The sequence below is a fragment of the Poecile atricapillus genome, chromosome 3, assembly GCF_030490865.1.
Source record: "Poecile atricapillus isolate bPoeAtr1 chromosome 3, bPoeAtr1.hap1, whole genome shotgun sequence".
NCBI lineage: Eukaryota > Metazoa > Chordata > Aves > Passeriformes > Paridae > Poecile > Poecile atricapillus.
In genome coordinates, this window is record NC_081251.1 from 26,919,527 (window position 1) to 26,940,855 (window position 21,329).

The following is a 21,329-nucleotide window of genomic DNA, read 5'->3' on the forward strand; positions in this document are numbered from 1 at the left end:
AGCTGTCTTGTCTTTAAACAAACATCTGTCTGATGTCCTGTTTTGTTCTTTCTTCTTTGCATATGTGAAAACTACATATTAAACATCTGCCTGAAATTTATTTAGAAAGCAAGAATTTAAAAAAAAAGAGATTTTAGCAATTAAAATTAAATAACCATCTCTGTTTCTTCTTTCCCTCAGCCCCCATGAAAAGGTTATCCAATGAACTATATGAAACAAAGATCCCCAGTACGCCTGAAGTCCTGTGAAAATTTGTGGTCACAGAGATGGACTGAGTATAGCGCAAAATACAGACCAGGCACCAGAAGCTCAGTATCACATTTTTAAAATTCTTTGCCTTAGAACATTTAGTCTTTTTAATATTTTTTTGGAGATAGGTATTTAGTACTCCCACTTTTGAGCTGTGTAAAGTAACAAGCTAAGATTAGCCAAACGTTTTGAAATCATGCTGAAAATTTGGTCATTTGATTTGGTCACCAGCTAGGAGCTGGTCGCCTAGACCAAGAACTGCTCTCTTCTTAGGAAAAGAGGAGAAAATTCAGCTTCATCCCAGCCTGAACTGCATGACTTTGCTGCCTGTTTTGTTGTTTGTGGATCCCTGCCTTCTGACTCTGTGGTTATTGGTGCTTGTGAGATGAATCAAAGAGAGCCAAACTGGCTTGCTGAGAGATAGATACATTGTCTTGCCCTTCTCTCTACCACTGCTTTTTTGGACATTCATACAAAGGCTGGCTGACTACTGGTTTTTATTTTCTACTGATTTTCAATACCTACAGAGCAAATAGCACATCCTATTGCTCTCAGCTAAAGCAAACCAAAAGAGAATTGCCAATTGTTGCAAGCACACTGAACCAATTTTATTTCTGTATTGATCTTTCACATACAGAACAACAGATTTGAAGACGATAATTAAAATACTGCTTCTTCTTCACAGTTTTATTTTGTTTTTTAGCTCTTCAGAACTCTCAAATACACAGTGTAAACTACCATCTCACTTAGGAAGAAGGCAACACGGCACCTTAATAAGATATTTGTATCTATACTCTAATGCTATAGTTCCATGTGCTGTGCCAAACCAAGAGAAAGTAAATTACTGTCTCAAAAGTCCTCAGTGTAAATTATTGGGTGACCAGACACAGATGATGAATTTCAGAAAATTTTATATATATTAGAAATAAAAAATAATAATAATTGAAATTATAAAAATATTGAACAATATATCAGATTATCTTAAATTTTATTATTTTTTTATTGCTCCTGTAATCCAGTGACTCTTTCTTTCTTTCAATTCAATGATATCTGCACTGTTTCATGCATAATGCCTAGTGTCCCTTCAGCAGCACTGAAATCCCTTTGTACTAGCATGAATGTGAAATATCTGTTATTCCTTCCATGCAGATCAGAAGGGCCATGCATCCCACTTCCTCCCTGGAACAGTGGGAATAGCCAAATATTTTGAATTCTTTGCTGTCTCACCCAGCCTGACCCAGACACATGTGAAAAGTGATATGAGATACATATGAGATCACTGTCTATGTAAACTGCAGTGAGTAAGCAGTCACATCAACAGGACCTGGAACACAATGCTTATTCAGCACACAGAAAAAACAAGACTGTGTACAAGTCTGCACCATGAAAGCAGTGTCTCCTTTCATGCAGAAAGGGAGGCTTCTAAAGAACTTAGCAAATTTGGGAAATTCAGGTTAAATGTAACTTAGAATTTCCATGATATAAAAAAAGATTTCTTACATATGCTGTATCTGCGATACTGCTGAAGGGCAAATAATGTAAATTTCAAAGCAGATGTATCCAGAAAATGGAAATAGGGTTATACAGCTATTAGAACCCTATTCTTCTTATTTTTCTTGCAGAAACCCAGGCATTCTTTGAATATTGGAATTTTAAACTTATAACACATAGCCAAATCTAAAAGATAAAGAAATGTGCATTCATTATGCTTTATAATGTATACTTTAATTCTGGTGAATTCACAACTCACTGTCTTTAGAAGATCTGATAAACTACAGCACAGAAATTCAGTAAAATCTCATCGAGAAATAACTGCTGTTAGCAGCATTGCTCACTAAAAAAGTAATTAATAATTACTGCAATTGTCAACAGCACATTGAAACAGTTTCTTTAATGTGATTATTAATATTACAACTTCCTTTGGAAAATGAAATTTTCTGGTTATTCTGAAAATTACACTAGCTATTATTTTGTCATGTTTGATAAGAGGGTCTGCTAAACAGGAAGGTTTTAGAATTTTCTGAATTATACAATACTTTAGTCATGCTTTTGAAGGTTATAGCATGAAAACCTAACAATCTATTCACATATCTAATTACCAACACATTTGTAATATGCTTAACAATATAACAATAATAATATACAAAACATACATTGGAGATTATTGTGGTCATTAAATATCTGATCCTGTTTAAAGATGTTAAAATTGATATGACTTGATATGTTTTTAAGCATTCCTCATTGGTCCTTTTAATTTTACCACTTCTGTAGGAAAAAATGCAAAGTAAATATACTGTCTTGAACCACTTGGTTCAAGTGGACTTCTTTAAAATCAATAACTGGAATCAATGAAATTCAGAGTATGAGGGGTATTAATGAAATACTTGACTTACCCTAGGAAAAAAATGGACATAATAATAATAATAACATTGCTCCAAACTGATAATATCAACCCTCATTTTTATTTTTAAGTCTGGTCCTCTACATCAGAGAGGGAGAATGTTGGAAGAACAACAAAATATTTGTGCAGGAATGCACCTTAACCACAGGAAAGATTGAAAAAAACCTTTCTATTCTACCACTAGAATGTACAGGCACTCTCACTGGGACAGTCAATATTTTAAATATAAAATTTGACTCATGTCAAAATGACCACTAAATGGCAAAATTCTCTTCAGAGCTATGAAATTTTTTTGCTCACCATCATAAAACATTTTTTGGTATTTCTTCCAAATTAGTGGAAAGTTAAATCTTCTAGTCTCTGTGGTGAATGATTGATTATTCTGCTTAGCTGTGAACCAGTTATGCCTATCAACATCTTTTAGGACAAGTTAATTCATCCTACAATGGTAAACACAGTGTAAAATAAAATACTGTGAAAGTTAGTGTATTTTTTGTGTGTTGCTTGATTTTAATTTATTATTCTAAGTTGAAGTCATTAATAAATATAAATACAAACAATGACAATTTATTAATTGCAATTAATAACTAGTTGCAATAAATTATCAATTATTAATTATTTTATTACACCTAATAAATACAACTACCCTTCAGCAACACTGGTAATTCAAATGAAATATGTTACATTCTTAAAACAGATAGTATGGCTAAAAAGAACAGCTATCCTTTTTCCTACAGGAAATACAGTCATCTATAGCATTATTCTATCAATTAAAAAGTTCAAATTCTGGTGGATACTTTCAGGAACAGAGATTAAATGATGCTCTCTTATTTTTTCAGGACATCGAAAGCTGGATAGGAATTTATTAAGTCAATTTCTTGATTGGAGCGTCTTTTTGAGCTAAAGTCAGCATTCAGACAGAATTTGATTTAATAGAATGCCTGATTTGGCATAAAATTTGAATACATAAGATTACCAACAAAATTTAATTTTTCAAATTCCATGTTTAACAAGAAATTGGAAGGCATGCCATGCTAAGAGGACTTTCCAAATAATACCTTCCAGTATTATTTTCCGTGATATTAGAGACATTTATAAAATCTATTTCTTTTATCATTAATACTTATAACACCAAAATTTTGAATTTTAAGTAGGTTTGAAGCTGCAGTAATTGTGATAGAAAAAGGGGTTATCAGTGGCATAAAAGATTGTGAGAAAAAAATAAAGAGAATTTTGCAAACCAATTTTTTCTATTTTTTCAGCATGTTCACCATTTAACACTGATTACTCAGGGAGTTAAGCTAAAGTCAAGCTGTCAGTTTTTAGCCAAGTGTCAAAAAGGCATAGTGAACAATAAATGTCTGAGTACTGCATTAATTTTTAACTTTTTGCCATGAAACCATGTACTTATATAGACAACCTCCTTTAGATTAATACCTTACTCAAAAGTAGGTGAAGTTAAATGGAGGAAATATGACTCATCAGAATTTTTCTTAAATAATGTAATCAATGGCCTTGTATTTTTTCAAACCTTTATTTATGAGATATGGTAAATATACATTGCTTTTTCTTGATGCTTCTATGGTTCCAGGTAGGTCACAGCACTCCACCTGTGACTCAGAGCCCAGTTTAGTATGGAGCTATGGATGCTTGATGCTACTCTGTATTACTGAACTGCTAATACACTTCATATTCTAAAATTCAGATAAATATGAACAGTTCTGAAAGAGACTAAAGAAAACTCACACTTAGCAAGAGAACCTCAAACCTTCTTTAATGCATTGATTTTAGTCATTAGTTTTAGCTTTTGTAATACACATCCTTGTAGGAACTTAAATGAGATTTAATGCAACTCTGTAATTTGTCCAGAAGAAGACACAGCAGATATCACTTATTTTGTGATATAGACTTTTCATCTGAGATAGATGTATAATGACACACTGTGAATTGGAAGATGAAAATATTATGACACCATATACTGTGAATTGGTTTGTGGTGAGCCACTTTGCAATAAACCATCCAAAACCAGTTAATGATTTCTTTTTTGTGTACCACCTTAAAGAGTATGAGTATGACAAAACAAGCCCTTGACTTATTATAGATGTGATTTAGCAACAAGCATAGCATTAATGTGCTATCAGCCTTACCCTCATACTGAATGCAAAACACAGCACTATACCAGGTACTGAGAAGAAAACTCTTCCCCATCTGAAACCTGGGCAGCTGGCTTGAGCAGGAGCGTTGGAAGGACCTCCAGAGGTCCTTCCCAGCCTAAAGAATCACTTGATTCTATCCTTCTGTGTTCTTGGGTCACTCCAGAAAGGTCAGTTAATGTAAGAAAATGTAGTATAAACCCAGAGCATGAAGGGTACAGGAATTCAAACATCTGTTCTTCAAGTCAGTAGCTAATGAGCTAGAACAGCTATAGCAGTTGGTTTGTTGGCTTTGACAGATCACTGATGAAATATTGCATACTGCTGATGAATGAAGGCAAAAAAAAAGTTTCAGAAAGTGGCTTATGTTTCTAAACCACTGTTCATATTCTGAATAAAAGCCTACAAAAAAGCCTAGATTTGAACAAACACAAAGGGTAATCTTTTCTATATTCTTTACAAAAATCCATTTTCTTATTTGAGTTATCCCAGATGACATGACACATGGAATGATTTAACTAGCTTATTCCAGTGCTTCAAACTTCTGTTTTAAATTTTAATTGTATATACATGAATTTGTATTCATTAGCTTGATTTAATGTATTTCTTATGGGACTGTTTTTAAGACTGAATATATGTGGTGACTTGTTTAATAGACTTGTGTGAAACTGTAACAGCTCAATTAATGAAACTGGGATTAGGTTTGCTCTTTTTTTTTGTCTACTGATTTAATGTAATTGTAATACTTTCACACTATGAAGGATACTCAACACCTGTAAATAATTATAAAACTATGCATTAATATGAAAAACTATATATCTCTAAAATAATGAAATATGTAAACACCATGACCAAAAATGAGCCAACATATTGTATGGATAGATATTTACATCTTCTTTCTTAGAAACATATTTTCAGAATGCACAGGCAAGAAAAAACCTTTTAGAATAGTTCAAGCAATGATTTTCTTCTAGGGAAAAGGAGTAAGTACAAGTGTAGGTAAAATCATGGGTACTGATAATATAATCATGTAACTAGTACTAAATACATTTCATCTTGCCAAAGTTTCCATGTAGAGGTACAAAAACATGCTGAGGACTTTCACAGTTCAGAATGTGCCATCTGCTTTTGAAGCTGGATAATAAACTTGACAAATAATAAACTTCAGCAGCTTCTCTACCCCTGCATGGTCTAGGTGAGAGTGGGCCAAATTAGCTGGATAATGTATTTAACAAATACTTTTAAGAACAGCTAAAGGTGCCCTTCTCAGCCATGAGTAAATGCTCACATCCATACTACTGATTAAAGTGTGACAGAAAACTGGAAACAACTGCTCTCAATATGTTCACTTGGAAGATACATGAAATGCAAATGTACATAATACCATGATATAGCTGTGTGGGGATGGGCATGATGTGCATTACATTCCAGGGAAAAATTCTGAAAGTTCTGCAGGTAAGTAAGATGGAAGAATGAAGCTGTCACATACAGGGAAGAATTTAATTAATGATTGCTTGGAATCTCCCAAACAGAAAAGGGCGCTTTGATCACATCACTGTGCAGAACAGACAAAAATATCATTTAGAGACAAAAATCTAAGACGTCTAAAAATATCAGTACCCATATTCTGAAAGTGACAATCTACCTTACTATCAAGAAAAATCATAATCCTGATTACCTGATTATTTCAATCTCTTTCTTGTTAAATTTACTTTCTTTCAACCACTGAATTGAAGAAACATCATTTGCCCCCCATGACAGCCTTATCACTTTAACCACGAGGTAAAGTAAGTTTTACATCAGGCAAAAGCATTTCAGAACCCACGCATAGAATGAAATGTGTTTGAACTAATGTTCTTTGAATAACTTTAAAGAACAAATCCATAAAACCAATCCAAACTACATTTCAAGTATGTGCTCAAAGCTTTAACTGAAAAAAACAATACAATCTCAATTACAAAATCACAAAAAAATTATATTCAAATGAATGCACATTTTCAAACCAGTAATCAAATCATCCTAAAATAAACAGAAATAGAAACATCAAGTGAAACTGCATTGAAACAGGTTTCTATTTTCTTTAGGCAAGGCAAAAAAAGTAAGCAATCAGAGCTTTATTGACTTTCTCCTATAAAGTTGCCATTTCACAAGGACCATAAAGACAATGGCTGAACATTTAAAACTCATTTAATCTTCATCAGGTTTGAGAAAATGGCCGTATCTAAGAAAACTAATCATACAGTTAAAAGAAAGCAATAGCTCTAAACTATGGGAATATATTAGTTTCCTGCACATGTAGATTAAAAAGAGTAAGTTTGAAAAGGAAAAAATCTGCTTCTATAGATATTGGATGTGTTAATTGTTCTGTTTAACCACTGGAGTCATAGTTGCATCCAAAACCAGAACAACTGTCAAATATGATCTTCCAAACTAATGCAGAGTCAAATGTAACAAATACATTGTTCACCTGTTGGAGAACTTTGAGACAGTAGCAAAAAAAATGGCCATTTATTCTCCTCTTTGACTCTTTTACTGCATTATAGGGAAAAAAACCCCCACACATTCATTTTGCAGGTAAAGTGTACAGATAGAATTATCTATCTCCAACAGCCTCTGAGAACACAAATCAACAGTTTTGTCATGGCTTCATATTTTATATCTTACGATACAAGACTTTGGGAGGCTACAACTGCCTTGTCAGGTTTGCTTTTTCCTTTGACAGAGGTTAAGGATGATTGCTGAAGGATTACAATTTTACTGCTGTTTGGTGAAGGATATACTGCTCTCTCTACATTTTAGAAGGACTCACAAGAATAATCACAAGTCATTTTGAAGGCCAAGCCTGTAAACTCAAATTCATGTAAATCCCTGCTAGTCACAGTCTACAATCACACCTTGCAAGTTATTTAGTATGCCACTGTTTCAAAGATAGCAGTATAAAATTCCAGTAAACAAAGGAAAAATATAAATTGAACTGGTGTTATTTTTAGTGTAACAACAAGAATGAGGCGATAAATACAGAGGTATTCATTTTAAGGTAGAAATAGAAGGAAATAAATTTTTTGGTGTAAACTTGAACTCTGTACCTAGAATATTTTTTTTTTTTTAATTGTCATTTAGCTGAATCTGTTGCTATTATTAGGCTTTGAAATTTTTACAGCGTTTTAATGGGTTAAATGTATGAACCAAAGACAATGACATCACAACTGATGCAGTGCAGACAATTAACTGACCAATGTCTCACACAAGAGAAGTCCCTGGGATTAAAACAAAAAACCTTAGAACAGCTTCTTAGTATTGAGCTGTATAACTTTATCATGTATTTTCTGAGAGAAAAAAAACTCTTTCGCTTCTAGAGCAAAGGGAGAGGAAGTGTTACGATTTTTTTTCCAAATTTTATGTACTTTTACACTCTGTACAAAAATCCTAAAATAAATACACTGTCAGCTAATAAGATTTGAATGTGTGCTATGTGACTTTGCTCCATTAATACTAGATGTTAATACTAAGCATAAAAGGGAAAAGAAATCCCTGTTTTAAATGAAGAAAAGAGTAATGTAGAGACCTGTGGCTGAGAAGAAATAGAAGATGGAAACAAAAGAGTTTCTTAAATGGCAGATCCTGTTAGCCTTCCATATATCGAAAAGAGGATTTATATTCTAAGAAGATTGCTTCTAAAAGAAGTGGTAAAGCTTATGGGTTAAGCATACAATCTAAATAAAAAAATGCTGAACATTCTCTTCTCCCCATATCAATCCACTTTATACACTGAGATCAACAAACCTCTGTCATTTTAGAATTTATCAACATTTACATCACAGGGAAACAGTTCAGAATAAAAACTCAAAAATATTCAGATTTTGCCTTGATTTTCCTTTTTTGGTAGTAAAAGGCAATTTTGAGAAGCCTAACGTGCATTTCATGGTAACTTTTGCAGCAGTCTCCTTCACATACCATCCTCTAACAGCAAAAAAAAGCCTAGTTAAGGCCTCGTTTGATTTAATAATTTGTGCACTAAATTCAATCACACCACAAATATTTACAGTTCAAGTGCAGCAATTGTCTCCAATACTTAAGCTATATAAAAAGTAAAATATTATCTTAATTACAGTAATTTGATATTTTATGTGGGGTCAGAATTATTTCTAAAATGTTTCTGAAATAAACATTGAATACTTTACCATTATTTAACATTACTAATATAAATATAACAAAAAAACACCCTTCTATATTATTTCTATTTTACTTCTTACCTAGCTTGCAGATATGAAATTCCATGACTGGAAAAGTGTTAATTCATTACCAAAGCATGATACCACTGCCAATCTCAAAATTATAAATGAACCATTCTGAGAACTATTGTTTGTACAAGATGAAAAACATCAGTAGTGATGAGCCACTGTTGTATAATCCTGATAGCACAGTGGCATATGTAAATAAGACAACTTTTAGAATCATAGTTGTGTGGATAAGACTTTTAAAATCACCAAGTCCACCCTCCAATGTGAGATGTTGTTAGCATGCCCATTTTAAATTTTTTATTGCAAACATTATAGCACTAAAATGTGATGACAAATTTAATTTATTCTATGAGTTAATTAATAATCATAAAATTTGAGACCCCTATTTGTAACCTCCAAAATTATGTTTAAACTGTTTCATTTCTCAAACTGACTTAATCTGGATCTGTAAATGTATCTGGACTTTGAATGATTCATAAGTTCTCAAAAAGACTCAAGTAATCTGAGTGAACTAAAATGTATTTTCAGTCAAGGAGTCTATCTTATGAAAAAGGATTCCAAATTTTGCTTTCCAATTTGGCTTGTCTTTTTATTGCCCCCCCCCCGCCCAAAAAAAAAAAAAAAAAGTTAAATCAGATTTTATTGCTCTATACTAAAACTCTTTTAGTGCAGCCCAGTGGTAAATTCTTACCTTATTGTGATAGGGACAAGTGTACCCTTGCTGACAGATTGGTTCAGGGATACGGTCAGAATGTTCTGAGAGTTTCCACATCCTAATCGAACCGTCGGTCTTCCCTCCACAAGGTACAAGTGAAGAAACTGCTCTCCAAAATTTCTTTCGCCAGCTTTGAAAACAGAAATGGAGATAGTCACACTTCTGACAGTGTAGGACCTCACTACTATAGTAGGAGCTATTTCACACTACTGGAACACCACCACCAGACACAATGCCTATGTGACATTGGGTACTCTTCTCTCCATGCACAGGACCCTTCTTGAGTGACTTTGAGAAAAAAGAACAGGCTCTCTAAATATCTGTATTTAGATGATAGCAGTTAAAATGAAAGTAAATAATTAAAAGAAAAAAATTACTGATTACCACTGAAGCTGCATCAATATTACAGAGATTTTTACATTGATTGAACTTCTCTCTATATCAAGCAGTATCATTAAGGCAACACAGGTGACAATAAAAAAAAATCACATTCATTCAGAGTTTCAAATAAATTATAGAAAACAAAAATTATAAGACAGTATCTCTTATAATAGAATTAAAGATTATGAAAAATTCACCTTTCCCAATTAATGATATATTTCAGGCTTGAAGAGAAGAAAAATATTTACAAAACATTAAACGTATTGTTACTTGCACTCTTAAAAATATGAACAAAAATATGCTTAAGTTCACTTCTACAGAATAGTATATTGTAAATTGTAAAAATGACAGCGGAACATTTATATTGAAGTGATGGGTGGTACATGGCTCTTCTACAAAAAAAGGACTGGCACCTACAGTTTCAAATGATATTGGGTGAATTTGCCCTTTGAATTTGACTGTATTTGCTTTTCATAAAGGCAAAACTAGTTCCTGTTTACAATTTTTATTCCCCTCTAAGGCAAATAGTTAACACGTTAATCTGTTTTTTCACTGTATTTTACTATATTTATCCAAAGCAAAAAAGTGGGCCACAAAATTGAATTTACTGCATGTATTATTTATGTACTGCTGCCTCTGAATAGGAGAACCTGCATGCTGGCATGGGTATCAGATAAGTAGAAATCTCATGTTAGCATTTGGGGGAGCCCCAATTGTGAAGCTCCTGGGTTTGTGTGTGTGAGTCTTGAGTGAGTCTGTCCATGAACCATGAGTAGGAGTCCCTCGGAGCAGGTTGGAAGGGCTGGGATCTGGGCTGGATTTCAGTTGCTGGGTAGGAGCCTGGAGGAACTGGGTAGAAGCTGCCAGGCTTGGAGCTTCTGGAGGGAGCCACAGGTCAGAACATCATTTAATATTTTTGTTCAGAAAGGTAAAAAAAAATTAGGCCATACTTGGGACATAGAAAACATACTAATTTTTAAAAAACAAATTATTTACTCTATTTTGGAGGACAAAACAAAAAGCAAACAATGATCTTTAGGAGATAGAGATAACAGTGCTTGTAACTGCCTGATCACTTCCTTTTGTATAGTTCCTAGCAGAAACAGTTCACAAAGTAAACTCCCTCCTTGAGAGCAGCTTTCTAGTCAACATTGCATTTCTTCAGTCTGTTACAAATCCTGATGATCTACTGAAGCCTTTTATGCTTAGATATATTTTGTATTTTGAATACCTAATTAACTCCAAAGCTATTTTAATTTGACTGAATTTCATGCCTTTGGCTTTTACAATTTCCTCTACAATAGTCTGATAATTCTCTTTCAAAATATATTGCACTATTGCACTGCTTTTTAACCCTCACATAACTGATGTATGCACCTAATGTATTATTTGTTTCCTTATCTTCTTCCCTCCCTGCACATGCTATTCATGGTGTTTCCAATTAGTAAGATTAAGTAAGTAGATCTGTAAGTCACATTGATCCAGAGAGAATGAAGTGGATGTATATGTGCCTGTGTATAACATGTCTTTAAAAAGTGAGGTTACAGATGAACAGTTGTTTCCCTTCTCCCAGTGACTCTGTCTATTCACATTGCCCACTAGTAAAAACTTGGAAGAAGGTCCTCATTTTTACCAGTAAAGTAAAAAATCTGGGACAGCTCTCCCAAAGGCAGCATTCCTTCTTGAAACTTCAGTGAGTGTTTCTGCTTGAACTTCAGTCTAGGGAGCACTTTTAAGTCACACTTACAGGTGACTAACAGCATTCTTCACATTATTTCCTAGGTGGTATGAAATCCTTTGAAAGGACAACCCTTTAAATCTTTCTACAGTGAACATAAGGAGGCAGAGAATTTTGTTCTGGCAATGTGAAAGAGCATATGCTACCTAGTGTATATGTTAGAAGTTACCTTCATAGGAAAAGCCAGAGTCAAAAGCAAAACAGATTGTGGGAAGAGACAGAGATCAGGAGCTATGTGAGTTAAAAATCTTGTTGGATATTAAGGGTAAATTTTCTTGTCCTTAGTAGATATTGTGCAAGGGGTTCAGGCTGAAGAGCCCAGATCTCAGCAATCATCCCTTCACAGAAAACTGCTGGAAGGCGATTTTTGCACAACAGTATGATACCAAGCAAGTGGCCATTTGGCTTAAATGATTGCCTATCTAAAAGACAGATTTGAAGTCCCACTGAAATATGGGATAAGCTTCATTAAGAAAGAAAATCTATTTTGACACAGAGGAAGGATACTGTGAAATGCTTTGCTCGAAAATGCCAGCTGAAGCTAGAGACAAAGAGACTACAACTGAAATTCCTGAAATTAAAAACCTATTTAGTTTCATAAGGGCAAGGGGAATATGAGAAGATTTGGGAAACAGAGCTTCTGAGAGCACAGGAAATAATTTATGAGCACAGCTTATGAAAAGGGAGCTGTTGTCCTTAAGGAATGCTATAAACATGGGCTGTGGTATCTGAAATCCAATTGTCAGAAGTTATAGGCTACCATATATAGCAGAAGCTAAACAATCTACCCTTGAACAGCATTATGCTGACGCTGTTAGAAGTGAAAATGATGAAGTAAAACTTTACAACTGTATCAGGTTTTTATGATCACTAGCAATTTATTTTGCTTTGTGGCTAAATATCACAATTTGCTGTGACATGTTGAAGAAATTTAATCATGCAAACAAATAAAATAATTAAGGAATAGAATAGAAATCTTATTAATGCATTCTGTAGTCAACAAATAAATCTTAAATGATGGCTAATCTTTATTGGCACAAATGTAATTGTCACATTTTATTAACAATTTAAACATAAGGTAACTGCATAAATTCCAGGCGGTTTTAGTCCATTTATTGTTAGGATTCAGATGTTTCTTGAATACACACTGAAATAATTAGGGAAAACATCATTATTAAGAATGTAAATACATTTTTATTTGTATTAAGACAGCTATATGTATGGTAATTTTCTATAAATCATACATAGGTTTCTATGATATTCTATGTCTCTCCCCACTTTTTTAACAATCTATTTTTGGAAGCCCCTACAAGTCCTTACTACTTGTTAATTTCAACCAACTGTTGATAAAACTCTTGCTAATAAAGACATCAAATAGGAAAATAATTTTTAACAACAGTATGGTATGATTTACTAAAGTGATATGTTTAGCACATGTAATGATTCTCATATTCTGCTTATTTGTTATCCTATAAGCAAGCTTATTTGCCATATTCTCCATATTTATTTTGTCTTATATATCTTTGCATATATATAATTGCAGTAACTGCTAAAGGGTATAAAATAATGCATTGATAGTTTAAGTTCTGTTCCCTTTATTTTAAGGCACGTGGACATGAAGAGGTGAAGAAGGCACAGATCTTTTTTGTTCTTCACTGGCTAATGTATTAGGTGAACACAGATGCATGTTTGAATCCTTTTATGTTATCCTTATGATTTTGACTTAAATAGTCTTCTTATGCATACTTTCTGATTCAAATTCATTTGTGTATCAGTAGCATCTTGTCTGAGATTTCTCCCTGTAATTAAATGTTTACTAATTATCTGCCAGAAAAACAGATGTAACTTCACCACCACCTGGTAAAAACAGGTGTGTTTGTAAAATGCATAATCTGAAGGTGGATTAATTAAAAAAAAATAATCAAAATGTGTAACAATTTTCTAGTAAAGTACATCTGAAGGAAGCAGATCACTGTAATGTTCTTCCTATTTAAAAAAAATTATTTTGACAAATAGAAAGGTTTTTGCTTTACAAATATGTGAAGCTTATTGTAACCATAATTATTTATTACCATTATTATTTATAACCATTCCTAACTTGCATAAATTAACAGAATCTGAAAATGTTTGGAACATTAATCCTTAGAAATGTGTGGCTCTTGTAACTAGTGGGTCCAACAGCCTCAAGTTGGCTTTCTGGTGATAGTTCATTTCTCAGATGTCTGATGGTAACACAACTTCAAAAAAGGAGCAGTAAAGGCAGGAGTTGTATAACTATTAAAAATGGAAGAGCTGACAACAGCAGCTTCTCTTTTGTAATAGTTAGAAGTGAAAATGAAAGCCAGAGCAGGGAGAAAAAATGGGGATGAAGGAAATACAAAGAAAACATATGAGGGAACTCACAAAGGATATTTATCTGACAGAAGAGCTTCATGCCTGCATACAGAAATAATTTAAAGATTCTCAATTATCTGTATAGGCATGTGGAGTTCATTCATAAAACACTGGAGAGATTTTTATTTACGAATTTATATAATATTTCATTTTGCATTTGTGTAAAACTAAATAAGAATATTGATCCGAACTATCATAACAAACATTTGTAATATTTGGAAAGGAATCTAATTACCAGGGAGACTCAGAACAAAAAAGAAAGAGTAAAAACAAGGAAAATAAATTGGTGCTATAGAAAGAGGGGCAGAGATTGTTAAAGTAGAAATGTAAAGCAAAGATCTAACATTAAACACAGTAGCAGAAGTCTACAAGATGTGCAGCCATCCATTACTTTCTGTGTCTGTATTCCACAGCCAGGCAGAGATACAAGTTTTATTTATTTTTTATTTATTTGTTTGTTTGTTTATTTATGTATTTATCTTAACAGAAATCTAACTTTACTAGAAACCCAACTGATCACTAAAAGAGCAGACTATTACAAATCAGTTAAAATTCCATTTTAGGGGTTATAAAGGGAACGAGAATGTGAGTATGACATGCTACTGAGAAGTTATGGAGAAAGGGTGAGTTTTCACTGTGTGAAAATATGCAAAAATTATCCCAAGTTCCTGGAGCTACCCCAGCTCAATTTTAGGGTGAGAAGTGAACTCACACCACTAATTCTGACTCACACTTCTTCCTTCTTTCTGGGTGTGTGAAGGGACAAGAAGTGAGCTGTGACACAGTCCATGGAAGTCTCAGATATGGGTAACTGGAAAGAGAAAAATTGCATGGTTCTCCACTAATGCCATTCTATCTTCCTAGAAAGCAGAAACACATATATTCTAAAGAAGGTGAATTCCTCAAATACTGCTGAAACAAAATCTCTGCAAGCACCTGAAAAAATACCATATTAACAATTTTCCATAGACAGTATGAACTAATAGCTGAGGAAGCTATATTAGGGTTTAATATCTAGTTAGGTTAGATACAGGATGAGTACATTATCTTGAAAACACATAGCCATATGAACTGGTCATCTAGTTAACACCTTGCAACGAGCAGGAACATCTTCAACCAGATCAGGTTGTTCCGAGTCTCCATAAACCTGACTTGGATGTTTCCAGGGATGAGGAATCTACCACCTCCCCAGTCAATATATTCCAGTACCTTGCTCCCCTTATTGTAAAAAAAAAAAATTCTTTAATGTCTAGTCTACATTTACACTCTTTTAAAGACATTACCCCATTGGGTATTGGCCTATTGCAACAGGCCCTGCTAAAAAGTTTAGCCCCATACTTCTTATGAGCAATCTTTTTAATACTTAAAGACTGCAATGTGTTGTCTCCAGAGTCTTCTGTTCTCTAGGCAGAACAAACTCAGTTTCTTTAGCTTCAGAAAACACTACTTCCTGAGTATAGCAGAGAATCTCCCATTTTTTTGGTGGTTTTTTTTTTTTTTTTTTGGTTTGGAGTTTTTTGAGATTTTTGTTTCACAGAGATGCTTACTCAGGGCTTATGTGTAGATAGCAAGATTAACTTCGGCTGGAGCCAAATTACTTTGCAGTGATGAAGCAAACAAAATCACTAAATGCCAAATATAGTTAAAGTACATCCAATAACCTTCCATGAATTCTTCTTCAAGGGCAAATAACTTCTCTTGAAATTGAAATAACTAACAAGTATAAAAAATTTTGATATAAAGAACTGCCACATCACCAATTATCCATGATTCCTAGCAAATTTTGCAGTACTGTAGCTTAGGCAGCTGTAGCAACAGCCCAGATATAACATACAAGGATTTGAGATACTATTTTGAAAAGCAGTAAACATTAATTTTCAATTTGGGGTTAGAGTGTTTCACATCTGAAAAAAAATCTAGTACAGATAATAATAAAGGGCATAATTAAATATTGCCACAAAAATGTAGAATACTTTTAACCCTGACTTATAAATATGTACAGAGTTCAGAATTCACATACACTGCTACCAGATTAATGTAAATGCAACAAAATTTAATCAGAATTATTTATGCAATATCAACAAGATTTCTTTGTGTAGAGAAACCCTAGGAAGCTGCAGTGAACTGAAAATGATTCTTATGATTTTGTCTTTGTGGAGTAAATCTGTCAAATAATCATATTTTTCTAGCTCTTCTTGAGTTGAGGAAGAAATCACCTCACTTTCCATGTTTTCCATTTGCAAGAAATTGCAAGATAAAATATATGTAATGAAATACTCAACTGGCAGAGAAGTCTATTTTTTTTGCTGACTAGTGGAAAGTGTACTTCTGTCTGAGAAGTTTATGCCATATATTGAGGAATGAAATATGCAGTCAAGAAGCAACTTTTTTTATGTACTATTAACAGGCATACATCCAAGTCTGCAAGTATACTCTCTGGGGATCACAAAAGAATTCTCTGAAGTGTGAAAACACAGTAAGTACTTCAAAATATGGCAAAATTGCAGAACTTAAAATAGTTCTATAAATCAAGAATTTGGAACCAAGACCACAATTATAAAAACCAAGACTCAATCCATCTATGGAGAAGCTGTTTGTATATAAAAAGTTGTTCAAAACTTCTTCAGCATTTGTATTTTAGAGCTGTAAAACTTACACCTAAAGTCATACGCTTACTATGTTCTTTTTTCTCAGGAAGCTGCATTTTCTCTTTTAAGTTATGTTTTGCTCAATGAGTCATGAATTAAAGAACTTTCCAGAGGAACACAAGGAACAATGGTTCGAATTTTATAATGCAGGATGCATTAGAATACCAAAAGGCTTCTACTGCATTTTAATGACTCATTTTGCTGCTGAAGAGGAAATGCCAGCTGATGTACACTAAAGTTAATAAGGACCTGAAGGAGCTAAAACTGATACTTAGCTTCAAGTATCTTTGGTACTCACTGTAAAGAATTGTGCCATTCAGAGCAGTTGTTTTCACTGTCAAGTACAGAGTCGTCAGATTGCTTGTTTCCTGCCCAGATGCAGTCCTGGTATCAGATACAGATGTCAGAGAAGGTAGCTCCAAATAAGAATTTCCAGTGAAGGATGGAAAAAACAGTGCTATGTCTGAAATGAACAACAAAAGGCTAATTTTATTAATTTATTACAAAATAAAGTAATAAAATGCAAGCACATTTAAAAAGATCCATTTTTGTATACCTGTGAATATCATCAACTACATTATTTGCTGAGCATGCATATAAATTAATTTCAAACATTCAAATAAAATACATAGAAAATGAAAATGTTCAAGCATCTGCCTATTACCATAAGTGAATTATAAGAGGGAATACTGCTAGAATATGCAAGTTAAAAAGGCTGTCATAAATTTTCAACTTTACATGTGTGTCCATGCATAACTTTGTTCTATGACATCTCTGTGAAGTACTTTTCATTTTTATTTCTAGACAAGAAACCCAGCTTTTCTTCATTTTCAGGATACTAAATTTTTTGGGGTTTGAAATTATAAAGAGGATGGCTTTGAGCAGTATATGCATTTTTCCACTACACTACTCTGGAAATGAATAATTGTTAAGAGAAAATTTTTAAGTGTGAAGGCTTAACATTTACAATGTTTATTGCACCTATTACTTTAGTCATTATGGTTTTAATTTTATTTTTTTTTTTTTACCCTGTAGACATGATAATACTATCATGAATGCAAGAAAAAATAAACTAAAGCTAACTGAGGTTAGGCAGAATGTCTTCCCAATGCCTTAAGAATTCTCTTTAAGCAAAACGCCTTGAGAACTGGCTAGACTGATCACCAAGGATACGAATAAGGAAGAAGCATCAAGAAAAATATTTTGAGTTCAGGTAATATTTTTGCAAAGAAATTTTTAGTTTAATGAACTAAAAGTATACAATGGATCTGTGAGTGATGATTACACACAGGCATGAATGGTACGTGTTTTTAAAAAATTTGTACTCACTTTATTAATTGTTTGTTTGTGAATCTGATCACTGCTTATCCTCTGCTGTTTTTATTTGACTTTAGAAAAAAGGACAAAAGGCCTAGCTAAACAAGCTCATGTGGAAGGACAGTCATTAAAAAAAAACACACCCTGACAGCAAAAGAAAGGCAGGATGGAAAGCAATGACTAGTTATGTTTCTAAATCATAGGTCTGGAAAAGTCAAGATTGTTGGAGAAAGCAGTGAAAGCTATGGGATTGAAAAAGGTCAGTGGCATTACAAATCAGAAGCAGACCTACATGATTATGAGAGTGTTTTTGCCTAATTAAATTCATGCTTTCAAGAGAAACAGTATAAAGAGATCTAACAGTGTAGTGCAGGGCCACAAACTGGATTAAGGGCTGGTCTCACTTTCACATGAGGAGAGGCTGAGAGAGCCAGGACTCCTAAGACTGCAGAAGAAAAAGCTCAGTGGATCTTACCAATGTCTGTAAATACATGGGCATGGAGAAGAGGGAGCCAAACTACTCTCTCAGCAGTGCACTTGAAAGGCAACAGGTACAAATCAAAACCCAAGAAATTGCACCTAAACATGTGGAAACTCATTTTCACTGTGAGGATGGTCAAACATTGGCATAGGTTACACAGAGAGGTTTGTCGTGTCTCAATTCTTGGAGATTTTCAAAACCTGACTGGGCATGGTTGTGAGAAGCCTGTTCTAGGTGGTCCTGCTCTGCTTGAGCAGGGGGTTGGACTTGATGGTCTCAAGATGATGGTGCCTTCCAACCTCAACAAACTGGTGATTCTGTTATCCTTCACAGAGAGGTTCTGTGCACTCAACCTTAGTTATTATTCTTCAAGTGTAGTTCAGTACTCACAATGTAGTGGTACACTGAGCAACAAAGCTATTAAAATGTTTTTTATAAGGTAGTTAAAAAAAACCAACAACTAGTCAACTTGGAGAGTAACTGTCTGCAATTTATAGTCTAAGTTAAAATTAATCTGTGAAGATTCTTTCAGCTAGGTGAAGGGAAGGGGGAGAAGAATGAAGAGGCAAAGGGAGCACGGTATATCTGGGCAATCTTGAAAGGAAGGACAATCTCATCAGTCCTTTAGGAAGGATATTTCCCTTAGAAGGAGATATTTCCCTTAAAGATTTAAAACTTTCCCAGGAGTCCAGCACCTTACATCCAGAAGTTTTGCACTGATTTACAGACAAAACTACTGAGAAAAGATGCTATTTTAACCACTGTGTCTATGTCCTCAGTGCTGTGCCCAAGGCAGCCTAGGCTTCCATCACCAGTGCTGTGAAGTACTCTCAGAAATCAGCAGAAGAGACTCAGCAAGTACAGCAACTGCATCAGGAACAAATGCATACCTGGCAAAAGAGCTGTCCAGAAATGCCAAGAGCACATTCTCTTCCCTATGGTGTGCAGGCTATCAGCCTGCTGATCCTTAGCAGTCATTTTCTGCCCTAAAGCTGTACAACCGCTGCAATCTGTTGCAAGCCTACAACATCAGTAAAGAGGTCACTGAGAGCACAGGGATTAGTCTTCTGCTTGGATGAAAGGCCTATGTGGGAGGAAACAGACTGAGTCTCTGTATTAAGAACCTAAAATCTATGTTCGTGATAAAGTACACAGATAGGATACTATGGGCAAAGCTGCCAGTCTGGACTAACTTTTCCCACTTCCCTCATTCTACTAAACTCTTAATTAGCAGAAATTAAAGTCCCATGCAGCACTAACCATAACCAAACATGTAGGATCCATGAATCAGATCCACAGAAGGGCATCAGAACTACAATGAGCTAATTCTCTACCACATTATGAGAGAAATTTTGTATTGCTTCCTAGAAATATTTACAGATCTTCATATTTTAAGATGCTTGCTGGCAATATTCAGTATTTAATTCATTTTGCATGACAGGCTAACAAAAAGAAGTAGTTACTTAATTCTACCCTGGGTCCACTATCTGACAGTGCCACCTCTGTCCATGATCACAAGGGACTCTCCTCCAATGAGGCAGCGGTCTCCAAAGTGAGTGGAATGCATGCAACCTAGGAGGTTCTCAAAACAACTAACTAGGATACAGGAAGAAATATAAACCTTCTCACATTTAAGGGTAAAAAAGATTACAAATAATTCAAGAGAAAAAATTTGTAGCAGAGACCACAGAGTTGGGTCTGAATTACCTGACAAACACATATTGCTAATAATTATACTTTAACAATTTAACTGAAGACTCAAATTTTCTACTGAAATAACTAGGTTATCTGGGATATTATTTATGACAATTTTCAGAATAACACATAGTACAACAAGAAAAAGTTGAGAAATGTCAACAAGTTTCTCTTATAACCGTACCTGACTTAGTCAGAAAATAATGAGGAGTTGTGGACTCTGTGTCTAACTCTGAAACAGAGAGCCTGTAGAAATTACAGGCCACATAGCTCTCTCAGTCCTGCCTGAGAAGCTGGCCTGGGAAATTCATGGAAGAATTCAAAACAATCCTCAAAGACAGAAAACAGCCTTGCAGGTGCTGTTTGTCTGTCTCTTGTTTTCTTTGCAAGAGAAGGCCGGGGGGTGTGTGCCCCACTGACCAATGATGGTAATGTAGTAACTTGCTAACCAATAAGAGTTTCCTTTCTGTTTTTTCCACATATCAGTCTATAAAACAGAGCTGAAGTAATAAACTAGAGAAATTCTCCTGAGTAACTCCTAGAGAGTCTGTGTCATCTCTTCCCAGCCGTTCCTAATAGAGCAACAAGGAGTAAGGGGAAGAATATAGTTTTCTACCGGTAGTAAAATGGAATCAATCTGTTTCCACGCCTACCTCTAATTTTCCCTTTGCATTCTTTGTTTTTTATGACAAGTTTGTCTTGGCACTGAATTGTATTAAATTCTGCTGAATTCTTTTTAAAATATATTTTTCAGTCTTGAAGCCATTAAGACTCATCAACTGCTCCAGCCATCACTAAATAAAATTAACTGAGAACCAAGAAAAATTTTTAACATCACAAAATCCTAGAAAGAGAAGAAATGCATTCATCTTCTGTTAAGAAAATCAGACCAAACCTCTGACTAAGCTTGTCTACA

General features: G+C 34.2%; 1 protein-coding gene across 1 annotated transcript in view; it reads right to left on the minus strand.

Annotated features, from left to right (window-relative positions):
* EYS (eyes shut homolog) overlaps positions 1-21,329 on the minus strand; it is a 625,315-nt gene that overhangs the window by 132,574 nt on the left and 471,412 nt on the right. Inside the window, exons 27-28 of the mRNA XM_058836459.1 lie at positions 17,219-17,383; positions 9,736-9,889 (exon numbers count right to left, since the gene is read on the minus strand). Of these exons, the coding sequence (XP_058692442.1) occupies positions 9,736-9,889; positions 17,219-17,383 (319 nt within the window). The remainder of the gene's footprint in view (positions 1-9,735; positions 9,890-17,218; positions 17,384-21,329) is intronic.